This window comes from Anas acuta, chromosome 20 (genome assembly GCF_963932015.1).
Source record: "Anas acuta chromosome 20, bAnaAcu1.1, whole genome shotgun sequence".
NCBI lineage: Eukaryota > Metazoa > Chordata > Aves > Anseriformes > Anatidae > Anas > Anas acuta.
In genome coordinates, this window is record NC_088998.1 from 769,750 (window position 1) to 786,416 (window position 16,667).

Consider the following 16,667-nt stretch of genomic DNA (forward strand, 5'->3'; position numbering starts at 1 on the left):
GCCTGACCTAGTTTAACAGCTTCTGTGAAGGTGAGAAAGGCACTGTGTTGCACATTAGCAACCACTGGCAGCGTGGAGGCATTTTGCAGCCCCAGCCGTGTTTCCCAAGTCAGGCAGCAATGGCCTCAGGCTGACACTTGAGCCACCACTGGCATCTCACCCACCCCACACCTTCCCATGCAAAACCCAGCCGTGCTCCTGCTGGGCAATGCAGCTCTTCTGCAGGGGCTGCTGGGGGCAATGTCTGTGCTCAGACGTGCACGAGCGTGGCCAAGGAGGAGCCTGGGAGAGCTCAGCAGGTCCACATCTGGACCCGGCCACAGCCTGGTGCCAGGGTCCCCATTCCCTATCGGAGGGACCCAGCCCACGTGGGTGTGCGCAGTCCTGGGTTGGCTGCAGGACCCTGGTCTCTGACCGCCCCACCCAGCCCCTGCTGCCCGCACTCGTACTTGTGCCGCCGTCCCCCGCTGAGTGCTTGCTGCCCTCCACCAGCTGCCTCATCCTCTCCTTTGGGACCTTCAGGTACTTGTTGCAGTTGCACACCTGGGAAAAGAGGGAGGGAAGGTGGTGAGATGGTGGCTGGGACATCTACAGCCCAGGAAACTACCTCCAGCACACAGCCCCATCACTGGGCACTCGCACTCACGTGCATGGGGAAACCGAGGCACAGCCTGTCCCATTGAGTGGGGGTCGCACAATGGAAGTGGACAAAAACTCTGGGATGTACAAGCCACAAGATCCTCCATCCCAGAGGTGCCATATCTTTAAGTTGGGTAAAGCCACACCTGTCCTACATGATGCCTGAAAACACCAGAAACTGAGGTTTGCCTTGAAATATCAAGCAGACACCCAAAGGCTGAGCTGCGGGTTCACGACTTGTTCTCTTGCATCTCACTAAAGCTTTGTAGGATGGCTGCGGACCCTGAGATGTGTTGAGGTCTTGGCTTGCCCTGTTCGGCCACCTGGGCTGCAGCCACAGCCAGGCCCATGCAGCACCTGACTCCTGGTTTACCTTGGGAGGCTCCAACCATCTGGCCAGGGTTGTCCCTGCCAGGCTTCTCAGGCAGAGCTCAGGGTACAGCTGGCAGCCAGATGTGCTCGGCCTTCCCTTACCCTCCCTGAGAGCATTTTAAGGCAGTGGAAACCAGCAGGATGATTGCTGGGATGTGCTGCAACACCTTTTGTTTGCTATTTGTTTTAAGGGTCTGTTTGTTTTTTTTTTTTTTTGCTTGCAGAGCGTTTTGGGCATGTTGCACGCAAGGAAAGCAGTGAGACAGGTGCATAACTTCACCAACCAGAACAAGTTCCCTGCCTGGGGGTTTGCTCCAAAGCCTGTTGAAACCAGAAAAACTTTCCACCGCCTGAGCGGGCACCGGCGCGGGCCCTCAGCAGCTCTGCGTGTTTGTGGTGTGTTGGCTGGAACAGCGCTAGGGTCACGGGGAGGTGCAAAGATGCCCCTGCTTCCCACACACTGTCTCAGTAAGGGTGATTTGTTTGAAAATGAGCTTGCCACAATGTCCCGGCAGCTCTGCCCCGCAGCAGGAGGAGGGATTTCTACCTGCAGCCTCTGCAGCACCTGCTAAACCAACACTCGGTCTCCAGCCTGGGCTATGAGAAGATGCCAGGCTCTGGTCCTTGAAGGCAGAGCCTGAGGTGGGCACAGCCCCGCTGTAGCTGTGCAGTGGGGGCCACATATCCCAGCTGCGTCCTCCTAGCCCTGTGTGGCCTCAGCTCAGCAGAGCTTCTGCCCCTTCCCTGCAGCCTCCACGGCAGCAGCGTGGCCCCAGCATTCTCCTTGCCTGGCAGAGGAGAGCATTTGCAGCCCCCTGGACACTGCTGGGGGTGGAGAGGAGGAGGAGAGGGGGTGCCTGGATGGGCTGAAGGCAGCAGCCAGCCTGCCTGCGTGTTATGCTGCTTGGTGCTCAAAGCCTGAACCCCTGCTCCAGCCTGGCAGAGCATGATCAAAACAAATGGAGATGGATGTGGTGCTGTTTTGAAAGCACCCGAGTGACTTGGGAGCCTCTGCATCACCCCCAAAAGCTAATTTTGCAAAACTCCCCTCATTTGCATGACTGTGAGCATCAGGCATCTCCTGCTTTTTCTAATGTGGTTCAGATGCTTGCACCCTTCTCCTGCTCCCCAGTCCTGCTTTTTCTCACTCACTCTGGGAGAGCAGCAGATGCTGATGTATCCCAAGGACCCCTGTCCTGGAGCAGCATGTGGCCCCAGCCTGCCCGGCTCCATGCCAAAACCAGGCGCCCTCTGGGCTCTCATGTTATAAGTCATGTACCCAGAGGAAGTGAAACTATGAAACCCCAGGAAAGTAGAAAGAAGATCTCAACTGAGAGAACTTCAGTTGAGAGAAGCTCAGCTGAGGGGCCAGATCAACATTTTGGGTTATCAGATCACAAAGCAGATGTCACTTCAAATTTCACTGCCAACATCACATGAGGGAAGGTGACATGATAACAGGTGGAGACAGCCCGATACCGTCTGATCTGATCATCTTAGGCTTTGACTGCCTGGACTAGGCAGAGCTGGAGATCTCATGGTTCGCATTCATTCCTCTGCCTCCTGCCTTCCCTCTTCCTTCTCCAACTCTGCCCTGGCTCAGCTGTGCCTGTGAGCCATCCCTTGAAAGATGAAAGATAAAAGGGGAACAGGGGCATGGATGGATCCAGGGATGGGCAGAGAAGGGAGAGACAGACCACATCCTTTTCCTTGAACAAGTGTCACCTGCTGCCCTGGGACTGCACAACCTCAGAGCTTCTGCACAGTGGAGCTGACCTGATGCTGATGCTGCAGGACAGGACCATCCCTCTGGGGCTCTAGGAGTTCACAGCCTGCACAGGCCAGACCTGCAGGGCTGCCTCACCACCAGAGCTGTCCTGCTGCAGCCTCTAGCTTCAGGAGTTTTGGCTGCAGCTCCCACCTGCTCTGTGCTTCTGCTCTGCATTGCCTTGTCCCTGCTTCCTGAGGTCTGCTGTTGCCTTGTCACACCAAGTGCAGTGCACAAGAAGCTGCTTTCATACACTGCTGCTCTCCAGGGTGCTTCCTTCCCTGTGATGGGATTCCTAGCTGACACTGAAAAAGGGAACAACTAGTTCTGCCCCTCCAGAGCCACCCAAAGTCTTTGCGTGGCTGCAAGGGGCCAGAACATGTGAGGATGGCCGGGTTCTGTTTCATGCAGCCTATCATTGCAATGTGGGTGTGCTGGGCATGGGGCATGGGGCCCTCATTCCCTCAGGTGCACAGGGTGACCTCAGGCAAATTTCTCTGCTTTCCTGAAATCCAGCATCCTTGCAACCCAGGTGCAATCCACCCCTCAGAGCCATGGCTTGACTGCCACCTTGGCTGCCTAGGGTGGCCGTGCATTTCACACTCACTTGGGCTCCTAGATGCTCTGCTATGTGCCTTTTGCCATCTCCAAAGCCTCCGGGCCTTTACCACCCTCAGCTTGCCAAAGCACAGGGCAGGCTCCAGAGCTTGATAAGCCACTTAGCAGCAGTGCCAATTAGCTGTAATAAAAATTGCAGTTAATTTTTTTTTAATTCCTTGCCAAAATGAGACTATAGAAATGAAGGGAGCAGGGCAGTCTGCCACCTAGATAATGCCAGGCTGACTGGGTGCCATGCAGGGGCTGGTGGTGGCCTTAGGCTTGGTGCGGTTCCTGCATCCCAGTTTCACCACACAGGGGTTTGGAGCAGTTCCTGTGAGTGGCTGGTGCACAGGACAGCTGGGGAGAGCCTCTGTGATGGGGAAGGGATGGGTTTTTCCTCCTTGGTTTGGTCTCCCCAGACCCATTGTGATTAGCCGTTGCCCCAAACAGCAGTGCACACATACAAACAAAACTCTTCACAGAGGTGAGACAGCAGGGCCCCGGCAGCACCTGAGGATGCTGTTGGGGTGTGAGCTGGGGCGACACTGCACCAGGAAGGGACACTGCATCTCCACCCCACAGCTTGGGGCACCTGAAGCAAAGGGGTGAGTTCTGCCCAGGAGAAGGGGGCTGGATGGCTGCAGCCCCCACCATCCCCACAGGGTCTGAAAGCCCCCATGCTCTGTCACACAGAGGGTGCCTGTCTCCGTGGGTGCCCGGAGCCATGTGTCCCGGCACAGCCCGCGAGCACACCTCCGAGGAGGAGCAGCTAGTGCTTTCTCACGCTAGGGCAGCCCTTGCCAGCACACGCTTAGTCACTGGTAAATCCCAGCTGAGATCTGCTCTGCCCGCTGTGAAACAGATCTTGGCTGCACCCCTGCTGAAGCAATCCTGGCGCTCGGGAGCCATGGCGGGTGCACTTTCCCACGGCAGACCGGCTTCTAGCGCCCCGTGTGAATCAGCCCTGTCGCAGGCAGTGCGAGCAGGGCCAGTGCTGGGTGCCCAGTGTGGTGCACGTGCAGGTGCATGGGCACTGGTGCTGCTGGTGCCAGCTGGGCAGAGCCGGGCACGCACTTCCCAGCTCCCGTTGCTGTGCCATGGCTTGGCCGCCCATTCAGCTCCATGCCAAATGCAGGCTTTTTTGGGTGGCTGGGATGGCTGCGATCTGCCTCTGCTTCCCTGGGCTTTGCTCGCTGTGTCCATGTCAGGGGTGAGGAGTGGATCTGCTCCATCTCAGCTCAACCTGTTTTCCTCAGTATGGTCCCTCACTGTTGTCCCCTCTCCCTGCTCCCATCTGCCCACTGGAGCTGTATCCTGGTGCAGGCACCATCACCTCCACAGCTCCTGCCCCACTGTTCCCGCATCTGCTGCGCCCACAGCAGCAGGTGTGCCAACTCCCACCCCAAGAGCTATGACACCAAGAGCCACCACCAAGAACTATGACATGGGGAGAAGGGGTGATGCCAGTGGCCCCAGACCAAGAAGACATCACAGCGAGTCAGTGCCGATGGATCCCTGTGCTGGGTCAGCCGCAGCCCCAACAGCATGAGCTGCCCTGGCTCCCCCTGGCTCTCCCTGCCTTCACAGGACAAGGAGGACAAGGCATCAAGGTGTCTTTTGCAATGCTGGGTTGTCTGGTGGCGTTTTTGTTTAGGGCAAGATCCCTGCCTCTCCCACCCCCTGGGGGGGATTTCACTGGCAGTGACGCACAAACTCAAGGGACTGGATGCTCCAGCCTGGAGCTCCTGGGTATCTCAGCATCCTGTCCTCACTCTGGGCCTCCACCTTTTCCTTAAGCTCAGAGATAACATAGGTTCAACAGACAACAGGAACCAAACTTTCTGGCACTCCAGAAGGGCCCTGAGAGCCATTGTGAGCTTGGCTGAAGAGGCAGGTGTGAGCCCAGCTGGAAGTTCAGAGGCTGGTGCCCAGCAACTGGAAGGTGTGGTGCAGGATGGAGAGGAGCCAGTCTTGCTCGTTCCTTTGATATCCTTGAACTCTGCATCACTCAAGTGCTCTGAGAGTTATCCTGGTGGTGCTGATCTTTGCCCAGAAGAATTGTCCCCAAAATAGTCTCCAGGCCTGCAGGTCTTCTCCCATTCACCCTGCTGACACACGGCACCAGGCCAGTATCACTCATAAGTGCTGAAGGCTCTTTTCAATACTGTTTTTGCTGGTGAGATGCAACTCTTTGCCTGGAGAGCTTCTGGCTTAGGAAATCCTCAATATATCAACATCAGCTGTAAAGGACAATACTGGTAGTGCCCAGAGTGAACTATCCGGGGCAACTGAGGGCAGCTCATGTCAAGACAATTCCCTGGGCGTCTTCTGCTCGCCATATCACAGGACTACTCAACAGCCACCTGCAGTAATATCTCTTTTCCTACTCACCGCCTACCCTCTTCCCTTCCTTTCTTTCCCTCTCTCTGAGATGGATATCATGTGGTGAAAGGGCCACTCCTCCGGATGGAGGTTGCAACTCTCATTCTGGTTGTGAAACCAGAGTCCTTAAGTAAAGTTTCTTTCAGGGATGTATTGAGAAAAGAAAACTTGCCATAATGGGCATGCAGGTTGCTCAGGCCCAGCCAGCTCTCAGCAGCATTGGTTGCTCATGTGTGGCCTCCAAGCCCTGCTACACAGACATGTCTGCCTCTTTGGGACCCCCTGCCCATGACCCAAAGCAGGGAGGGCCCAGAAAGGAGGGGGATGGTGGGAAGGACAGTAAAAGAAAATCAGTAACAAGCACTGGCAAATTCCAAGCAGAAATTCCGAGTCAGGTTTCATTATCTCCTGCTCATGTCCCCAGCTTCTTCTTGCTGCAGCCACAGCTTTGACCTTCAGACACTCCCTTCCTCCTCTCCCAAACGGGGGGGCTGGATTCTCCTCTGACCTGCAGCAAGTCCAAGGCCCATGCATGAAGTGTGCAAACCTCAGCAATCCGACCTGGAGGTACTCCCCACACCCCTGCAGGTGCAAAGGCTACCTCCAGGCACAGCATGATCCAGGCCCTTGGGACAGCTGCACCTCCCAGAGGAGCTTCAGAAAGCACTGGGCTGGGCTGCTTCCCCTCCCTTTTGTGCCAAGAGCTTTTCTTATTGACCTCATCACCAGCACCCCAGGAATCTTAGTGGTGCATGTTGCTGCTCCTGCTCTGGTACAGATGGTCTAACGTCTTGCCTTGAGTGCCAACAAACCCACTGAAGCAGCAGAGCTGGCGCGGGTGTGTGAGCCCAGTGCCTTGGGGGAGTGGTTGCTTTCAGTGCACCAGTCTTCTTCAGCCTCCACTGAAACCCGAGCAGCGCCAGCTGCCAGCAAAGCAGCAAGAGCCATGCCAGGAGATGAACCGTGGTGACTACATGGGACTGCAGCCTCAGCATCATTCAACAGTACTGGTATGGTCCTGTGAACTAAGTGATGGGCTGCCAGTGGAAACACAGGGCTGCCGGTGGGTCCCTGGGATCACACAGGGGCATTTTGGTTCACATAGAGGGAAGGGCTCTGTTTATTGAATCATTAACATCACTTCCCTCATCGCCAGCCAGGTACTCTGAGAGGTCTCTTAGGCAAGTGCTGACCTAGCCCAACCCTGCTAAGCTGGTAAGATGACATGGGATCCCATGCCAGCCTGGTATGGCGTTCCCACTGCTTTCTCTGCTCCCGCTTTGCTATTAGTCATCTGTTTCTGGAAGGTTTCTCATGCATAATAAAGTGTTTCAACACTTGCATAAGCCAGCTCTTCTCATCAGGAGTGACCCGCTGCATTTCCCAATGCTTTCCCTAGGCAGTCCTTCTGAGTGCCATGAAATACAGAGTTAAAACACAAAGTTTTCTATCCCCCTCGGAGGCAAAAGGTGTGGGAAATCGAACAGATAAGAATGCCTTTAATTAGTATCATTTGCATAAGCTCTGGGAAAGGCTCACCTGACAGCTAGAAGGGCCTCATTTGTCTGGGAGCACAAAACAAGAACCACGGGCACTGAAACGGGCAGATTAGCGGAGCTGACAAGATTGGGGAGATAGCACCAACAGAGGTCAGCCCTGGGGAGAGGAAAAGCGGCCAGGGCTGACACAGCCCTGGCAGGCACCACTCCAGTGGGGTGCCCCTGTTGAGGCTCCCTTTTTGGGGCAGCCCCCTCTCTCATCCCAGTGAGAGCAGGACATGGCTTTGTTTGGATGGTAGGGGTCCGTCAGCTCCTCCAGAGAAGGAGAGGGAAGCTCCCCTGCAGTGGAGAAGCACAAACAAGTCCCCGGGTGATACAGGGAAGATGGGAGAGTGGGCTCAGCATCCAGCAGGGATGGGGCCAGGGTTTTGCCTGCAGCACCCTGATCCCTCCAGTTCTGCCCTGAGCTCCCAGGCACCTTGGCATAGGAGCCATATCAGAATCATAGTATCATTAAGGTTGGAAAAGACCTCCAAGATCATCTGGTCCAACTATCCCCCTAACACCTACACATCTCCCTGTACGCACTCACACCTTCCTTCACACAAGCATGTGATGATCCTTAAGGGTCCCTTCCAACTCAGGATATTCTATGATTCTATGATTCTATGTGCTTCTTTTGGACCTGAGGTGCCCTCTGCATTGGCTGAGCATCAGAGGGGCTGTCCCTGCAGTGAGAGCAGCTCTGGGTGCCATGCTGTGCTGTTCTATGCCATGCTGTGCCATGCTGTGCCATGCCATGCTGTGCCAGCTGCAGCGCCTACCCATCAGACATGCTCACTCCTCTCTGCGCACACGTGCTCACAGCTGCAGGTCCCTAACCACAAACCCCATCCCGCTGCTGCTTCACCGTCGCACTGCCTGGGGTAGTCAGCACTGCACTGTGGGCGATTAATCGTCAGCGACACCGAAAACCCTTTTCATTACCTCAAGGCCTTTGCAATGATGAGAATCTTACCCAACATTGCACCTAAACCCACATGCAAAGCTGAATTTCCCAGGGGAAAAAAAAAAAAAAAAAAGTAAGATGCTCAACCCCTCGCTAATGCTGTGTACAGTCATATGCATCCCCCCCCCCCGCCCTGGTCCCTCCATCTCTTGCAGCTGTCTCAAGTCTGCTTTGCTCATTTTTCCTCCTGACTAGCTGGGCTGCAAGCTCTGGAGATGGGGGCTGAGCCCCTCTGAAAAACTTGAGCTGCAGCAGCACCCTTGACCCAACCTTAACCGTAGCCGTAAGCCCTGTTTATACAGCATCCAGCACAATGGGGTGCTGCTCTGGGACAGGCTCCTAGGGGTTACAACAAGTTTAATAACAAAGCCAAACCAGTAATAACCGCCTTATAATGAGGCTGCTCGGCATCCCCAGTGCCTTTATTTCAGGGTGAGCTCCACACCAGGAGCTCCTGGGGCCAGCAGGCAAGCCATTCCTTCCCACCCTCGCCCTGCCCGACCGCTGGTGCCTCAGTTCCTCCAGCCCTATGCCAGCATGCTGCCTTCTGCCTGCATAAATGAACTTCCCTGTTTTATAGCCACCTCTGGGCAATGGTGAGCCCCTCCTGAGTGTGCAAATGTGCATCCCGCAGCCATCAGCATACCTCCTGTAGGTCCGGTTCTGAGCCATCTCAACAGAGCCTGTGCCATAACAGGAGAAGGGTTACCTTGCCCAGCTCTCCACAGTGCACCTAATTGCTGGTCCTCTCATCAAGCTACAGAGTTTTATCTAGTTGCATATGAGATCTCAGCTCTTGGCCTGAGGATGTTCAAGGCTGGTGGATGCAAGTGCTGGAAAAAAGCAACCCAACTCAAGCTCTCAGATTGCCTGAGCTCTGGACACAGAGAAAGGGTCTTGTCCCACCAGCTCGTATTAGAAAGGATCTCAACTGAAATCTAAAATACAGGTGGAAATCTGTCTAAAAAGTATCCTCTAGACCTTCAGGAGCATTTGATTTTGGGACCAGGAGCAAGTCCCGGAGATGCATTTTCCGACAATGAAAGTCAGAGCCTAGAAACTGCAAAGGGCAAAAGCTCTTCTTTCTACACACAAGACCACCACTCAGACCACTAACAGTCACTCACGGCATTGTTCTTAGTTACCTGACTGCACACTGGCCCTACTGGAATCTGTTTTCTGCCTGATTCGGGTGCCACAAAAACTTAACACTGCAAGCAGAGGCTATGTACCTGCACCTTCCTCCCAGGGTAGGGGTTCACAGAGTTGGATGTGCAGCCATCCTCAAGGCTCTGTCCTGTTCTCCAGGTGCGAGGCAAGCTTTAGGAAATTATATTTATTATGTATTAAGACAACAGCTATCCTTCTTCCTGCTTGTCCTGGCTTCCCCTGGCAGCTGTCCCTCCTCTGCACAGCTGGGCTCATGGGGTCATCTGAATAACATTGCCAGAGGGTTTCTCTCCATACTCCACAATGAGCCTTCCAAGTCATATCTGTCTAAAATCCGTGCCCCAGAAAGGTCTCTGCTTTTCTCCAGAGCAGTTTTCAACCCTGTGCAAAGGGCTGAGGCCACCCTGGGCCAGGTGCTCTATTGCTCCTCTCCTCTGTGGCCAGGTGGCTCACAACCTCCCCACCTCACCCACTCCCTGCTGCCTCCCACGGGCCCCTGTGATGGGTGCAGCAGCCAAGGCAGAGCTGGGTGGTGATGGTGGTGGCCGGGAAAGCTGGGCTCATGTTTCAACTATTTTTATCTGGGAACCAAAGCCTGCCCATGGTGCAATCTGGAGGCCCCCAAGGGACACACTGCCTTCCCACCTGGCCAGATACCATCAGCTCGCTACCTGCCTTCCCTGTCAGGGTGCCAAACCTCCTGGGAGAGGGCAGCATCTTCCAAGGCACCCAGGTATCTCCTTCCATGGTGGGGGCAGGGGCTGGCATTCGACACCAGGGGCACCTCATCATACCCAAATGCCTGGGGGCACCAGGGCAGCTCGTGCCCACACTCACCCCACCACCAGCAGTGCTAGCAGTGTCCCTGTTCAAGCTTGGCCACAATGCCACGCTGTGCACCTCTACAGGACAGCACTGGCCCAAGAGGGCCACGATTCACCCCCTGCCCAGAAGCTGTGGTTGAAAGGCAGAGGGATGATTTTGGTCTGGAAAGGTAATAGTGAAGTGACCAGTGGCAGCATCATGGCAAGGAGCCAGGAGCAGTGTGACAGCAGCCACCCCAAACAGCCCATCTGGTCACTGGCTTAGCACACGCGTGTGGCTCTGCCATCCCACTGCACAGCGCGGAACACCAGCACGGAGCTGGGACCTGTGACAGATCTGTAGGTTTTTGTTTAAAGAGCAACAAAACAGATTTAGTTAACATGGCTGCAGAAAAATGGAACATTCAGCATCTTGAGCCCAAGGAGCTTGCTCAGCTTGCAGGCTGTGCCAGGCAGGGACCCAAGCCAGGACCTGGGTGCCTCAACCTAGGAGCAGTCACCCTGACACAGGAACACCATTTTGGAATGGCGTTACAACACTGACAGCCTCAGAGCATAGCCCACAGTGTCCATGATGGGCACCAGCGGACTGGGACACCTTCCTCCCCCAGCCAGCAGCAGTACCTGCTGCTTTAATTGGGGTGAGAATAGAAGCTGCAGCAGAAAATGGGAATTAAAAAAAAAAAAAAAAAGCGTGAGAAAGGAAATCTGAGCAAGGCCTGGAGCAATCTAACCAATCCAGCGGAAACAATAGCCCAGGAAGAAAAACCAGTTCCTACACATAAGGTAGAATAGGCTGGGAACGGCTGGAGGAGGGGACGGGAAGGCTAACCCCGTGCGCTCCTGGCTTGCAAAACAACCCAGCCTTCAGAGCCTGTGGGCTGCCAGGGCTGTGCTGCCCTTCCTGCAGCACCCAGGCAGCACGGGGAGACGCAGCCCCAGTGTCTGGGACCCTGCGGGGCTGTATCCTGCACTGTGTGGCTCCGGGTGAGGGAGAGAGGGACTGCTCCCAGCCAGGTCTGCAGCCTGGAATAGCGGGGTTGGTGGGAAAACCCCATTCCTTCACTGGGCCATCTTGTACCCACGGGGTGGGACAGAGCAACTCATGGCATCACTCCTCCAGCTCAGGTTTGGCAGGGCTCAGCCCAGACTCTAGGTTTAACCCAGATGGGATTAGCACCCAGTCTGAGATTAGCCCCAAGGATGGGATTAGCCCCAAGGCAAGCTCACCCCAAACCTGGGCTCAGCCCAGTAAGCAGCAGGTCCTGGACAGGTGCCTGGAGGGCAGCGGGTGCTGCTGTGCCACAGGGGTTCTGGTGTCCCCGGGGGGTGGGAAGCTGTTCCTTACACCTGCCCATGGGGCAGCACAGACCTGTCTGGGCACCACACCGCAAACATGGCCCTTTGGGGAAAGAGCATGGATACAGCTTCCTTCCATCCTCCCCATGTCCCATGGCACAGGGCTGGCAGGTTTAGTGGCTGCTGATGAAAACATACAGGGACACAGATGAAGGATGCAGGCACCTCACTGCTAGGGCAACCTCTGTCCATCTGTCCCTCCCAGCTGGCCTGGCTCATGCCCACCCTTGCTACCCAGCCCAGCTCAGCAGCCTGGCACGCAGCAGGGCAGGCAGAGCAGTTCCAGCACGGGCCAGGCCTGTCCCCTGCCCTGACACAGAAGGGGGGATGGATGTGGCCCCTTGCAGCCTGGTTGGGAGTCCCTTACCAAGACCACGGATGGGCTGGACAGTTCCGATTTTGAAGCAGAAGCTTAATTGCTGTAATAACAAACCCACCATCAGGACCTGCACTGAACTGCAGGCACTTCCTTGCACCTGAGGATTTATGTTCTACACAGCCCTGCTGCTCCGCAGGACCACAGGCCATTCTCCCAGCCAGCTGCGCTGGGTCCATCCTCCTGGTCCTGCACCTCGGAGCCCTGCTGGGGATGCAGGGCTCGTTCCCAGCCTGTGCTTCATGCACTGATGGAGCAGTCCCCATCCCACTGAGCTCCAGTAGCCTCACGAGGCAGCGGTGCTCTCAGCCTGCCCTGGGACTTGGCCTTGTTTGGTGCACACAGGAGGAGCCAAAGAGAGCAAGGGCAAAGCCGTTCCCAGCACATTTTTCTGCTTTGACACACTTGCAAGCCTTCTCAGGCTGCAGCTGGGTTCCCAGCACGCTGTCTTGCCTTTCCAGCCTGCTCCCCTCAGCGAACAGCACATGGGGCCCTGGATTCCCCGAATATCTGGCAGGGAGCAGCACAGGACAACTGCACAGTGCAGGCAGCGGTTCTCAGCTCAAGGTGCAGGCAGGGCTGTCTGCATGGCCTGGGGCTGCCCCGGGTCCCTCCACTGAACCAGACCTCGCAGCTGGTTCAGGATCAGCTCTGTGGGTTGGGAGCCCGTAAAAATCAGCTGTGGTGCAAGTGCACAGGACATGTGTTGTGATGAGCCCTGGACACCCGACAAGCAAAGCCAGCCTTTAGTTTAACAATGAAATAAAGATCCTGAGGCGGAGATACCACATTTGCAACACCGTTGGGCCCTTTGGGCAGCTTGCCAGCAGCCTGGTGGAGTCACGCACTTTGCATCTTGTTTTGCATGTTCCCGTCCACAAGGTCCAGGCAAGGAATAAACCCTGCCAGGCTTGGTTCATGCATGGCCTGGAGCCGCTCATGGGTGTGTGACCCATGTGGTGGTGAAGCTGGGGCTCCTCTCCCTGAGCACAGCCCCTTACAGCAAGGCAGGACCATGAGTAGAAGGACCAACCCCCGACGGAGCTTTTGCCTTCTGCTTCCATCACTTCCAACCTGGTTCCCCCAGTCTGGTCCCCCAGCACCTCTCTTGTGCAGCCAGACAGGGAGAGGTCATGGCAGTGCCTGGCACCCTGCACCCAGCACCTTGCACCCAGCTCAGGGCTGCTCCCTTGTGTGCAGCCTGGAACAGCCCCAGCTGCAAGAAACCTGCTACAGGGGCAAAGCCCTGCGAGTCCTGCTAGCACTCCTGACAGCTATCTCCTCTCAGAGCAAAGTCCACCCAGCCCTTTTGATTCTTTCTCTTATTAAGGATAGGATAGGATAGGATAGGATAGGATAGGATAGGATAGGATAGGATAGGATAGGATAGGATACAGTTGAATAGTTTGGTTGGAAAGAACCTCCAAAGATCATCTAGCCCAACTGCCTGACCAGTTCAGAGCTAACCAAAAGTTAAAGGATGTTATTAAGGGCACTATCCAAATGCCTTGAATACAGGCATAGGGTATCAACCACTGTGTTAGCAAGCCTGTTCCAGTGACTGATCTCCTTCACAGTAAAGAAATTTTTGCTTATGTCCAGTCTGAACCTCCCCTGGCTTTGTGCTGTTCCTGCACCTCCTGTTAACAGTTACCAGGGAGCAGAGACCAGCACCTCCTTTTCCACTTCCCCTTTTTTTTCCCAACCAAATGATTTGCTTCATTTTTTTTACTTCTGAGGAACATTCCAGCAGGCAGCAGCCTGCCACCAGCCCTATAAAAGCAAATGCAAACCTGTGCCCCATGATCAGCCCTATATCAAAAAAGCTCTTAAGGAAGCCCATTTCTGGCGCACTCAGTGAAGGTGATAATACAATGAGCTGAGCTTGGGCAGCTTCTCAGCTGGTCGCTGCAGAGACCTCAGTGCAGACCGTGGTCCAGTTCAGAGCTCCAGCTCAGAGCTCCAGCCAGGGCTCTGCTCACTTGCATGAGATGGCCACAACAATCCAGCCCAAACTGCAGCCCAGCAGATGACGAGAGGTTGCAGCACTGCAGAAGAAAGCACACCCGCACACAGGTGGAAAATGGTTAGTGGAGAAACAAACTCATGAAAGCAGATTTGACATTTTGCAGAACAGAAGGGGAAGGAGCAATGCTGGGGATGGAGGGGAAATAACCTAACGCCGGCCTCCCACTGGTGGAGGAGGTTTCTATTTTGCCTCTCAGCTCTGTGTGATGTTTCGCAGCTCAGCCTGAGTGTGTTTGCACCCAAGCACCCCCTGCTCCCAACGAGGAGGCAGAAATGCTGCTCCATGACGATGCGATGGCACCACTCCTGCAGCAGCTGCCTGCCCTGGCCAGCCTCGCAGCGCTGCTGTGCTCTGCATGAGCACAAGTGCTCCTCCAGCGTAGCTCCTCCACTAGGCCAAGGACAGGGATTGCCCTGTCCTCGTTGGGCAACCTCCGGCAGCAGCTGGCAGGCCTTGGGCAGAGCCTGCCTGTCCCAGCAGTGTGATTCCTCCCCTCGGGCTGGCCTGGTATGCTCTAGTGTGCTCCAGAAACCATCGCCACCTGGGCACAAAGGCCAGATCCTGCACATCTGGACACAGTAGAAAAGGGCTGCAATACCCTCGTGTGGCCAAGGAAAGCTCTAGGAACAAGCTGCAGTTCAGGACATTCTGATGGGCTGGCAGGGAATTTGCAGTCCTCACACAGGGGAGCCACCCAGGGACGCCCCCAGTCTCTGCCTTCCTGGGCACACAGGTGTCACCAGGTGGGTGAACGTGGTGGCACCCTGGGCAGCTGGAACTGCTTGGCACCTCCAGACAATTAAACCTTAACTCCCATCTCAGAGCCTACCACAACGGGCAGCTTTCCCAGACTGGCAGGTGGGAAGAAGGAGCAAATATTTGCCTTTGCAAATGCAATTGTTGCCATTACTATTATTATGAAGCAGGAACATGAGCTATCTCTCACGTAATCTCTCGGAGCCTGGAGCAGGGACATGGGCTGGCCACCACGCTGCCCAGGCAGATTCCCTTCTCCTGAGGTCACTATTTGTCACTGCACTGTCCTCTGGGTCTCTCTTGGTGACCTTTTTTTCCCCCCTCTCACTGACCAAAAGGGACCTGCATCAGCTCTCTGCTTATACCCTGGGGAGCTGCTTCCAGTGCTGGGCACCCCAATCCCTTCCCCTGTGTCCTGGCTGGGAGCCCAGGGGCTCCTGGAGCTTAACCAAGAGAAATTTCAGACAGCAGCCCTTCTGAACTGTTGTTCATCTCCAGAATCCTGGGGGGAAGATGTGGGGGAGCCAGAAGCTGGGAGCTTTGGGCAAAAAAGTGGGTTTCTCAAGACAGCTTTTACATCCTGCTTTATCCAAGCAGGAACATTTTCCCCTCCCTGATGGCACTGCTCCAGTGCTTCAGGCTGGCTTGGCTGCATGTCCCATGCCAGCTCCCATGCCAGCTCCCATGCCAGTGGTGACACTGCAGCATCAGCCCAGACAAATGGATCTATGATGCATGCAGCCAGGCAAACACTTAAAGTCTCAGTTCCCTGAGGTTGCAGGCAGCACGACACACTCCAGAAGCAGGAAACAGGTCCCAAATAGGATTTGGTGCCACCAAACCCTGATCAGCAACACTTGCCAGCAAGAAGGGCTGCAGCCAAGCAGGGCCAGATACTTGGGGCTCCTTGTCCTGCTTTCTCTGTGGCTGCACCCTCCTCAGGTCTGCCCTGCAGCTGTGACCCGCCAGTGCCCACCCCATCCTGCCTGGAATCATCTCAACCCGTCCCTCCCTGTGGCATCAGGGCTGCTCTCTGATCAGGGCTTCTTTCCTTGGGCCCAGTACAGATACAGCTTAGCAACACAGCCGCTTCCTGGATGTTCCAGATGTAGAGGGCCACCGTGTCACCAGAGCTCCCAGGAGAAGACCAGGCCTACCCTCATGCCATCCTAACAGCCTCTGCTGATGGAGATGCCCAACATCCCCAGTCATTGCTCTCCTCACAGCTCAAGATTTAATGAATCTTCCCAGATGTGAGTCAGGACGTGTTCTTGCCCTCATGGAGAGCACAAAAATCCCATACATCCCTGCATTTGCTCTGTGAGCTCAAACAATAGCCACATTTGTAGGGGAGAAGTCATTCTCATTACAAATCCCACTTCTCTCCCAGGGCCAGCAGGGCCAGGAAGGATTCCTGACAAATGCCTTGCCAAGGTGCAGGCATCTGGGTGCAGGGGATGGGGTGGGAAACCAGGGTTGCCCAGAGGCTCCAAAAGCCCCTGCCAGGGCAGGCAAGGCTGAGAGCACTCTGGGATCCCAGCTGCTCTGAGGAGCAATGGTAACACCCAAGACCACATTCCTGATCCATTCTGGCAGCACCCTTCTCTCTAGACAGCTCTGAGGGACTGGGGAAAAAACCTGCGCCACCCAACAGTCTCTGACATGGTCTCATGGTTCCTTCTGGTTTCTTGCAGCTCCATCCAGTTAGGAAAGTCATCAGCTGTATGAAGATGTTTTGATTGTGTTTTCCAAAGCAGGCACAATTGACAGGACAGCTAAAGAATCCCCTGGGATCTCCTGGCAGGTAGGTATTTCATAGAATCACATAATGGCTTGGGTTGGAAGGGATCTTAAATCCCACCCAGTTCCAACTCCTGCCATGGG

At 55.3% G+C, this 16,667-nt stretch overlaps 1 protein-coding gene across 28 annotated transcripts in view; it reads right to left on the reverse strand.

The window, feature by feature from the left end:
* EXD3 (exonuclease 3'-5' domain containing 3) overlaps positions 1 to 16,667 on the reverse strand; it is a 296,432-nt gene that overhangs the window by 12,815 nt on the left and 266,950 nt on the right. For 27 of the 28 annotated variants that reach the window (XM_068657208.1, XM_068657236.1, XM_068657217.1 and 24 more), the window contains one exon: positions 450 to 543. The exons of the other annotated variant lie outside the window; for it this stretch is intronic. In XM_068657208.1, coding sequence (XP_068513309.1) covers positions 450 to 543 — 94 coding nt within the window. The remainder of the gene's footprint in view (positions 1 to 449; positions 544 to 16,667) is intronic. 28 annotated transcript variants of the gene reach the window in all.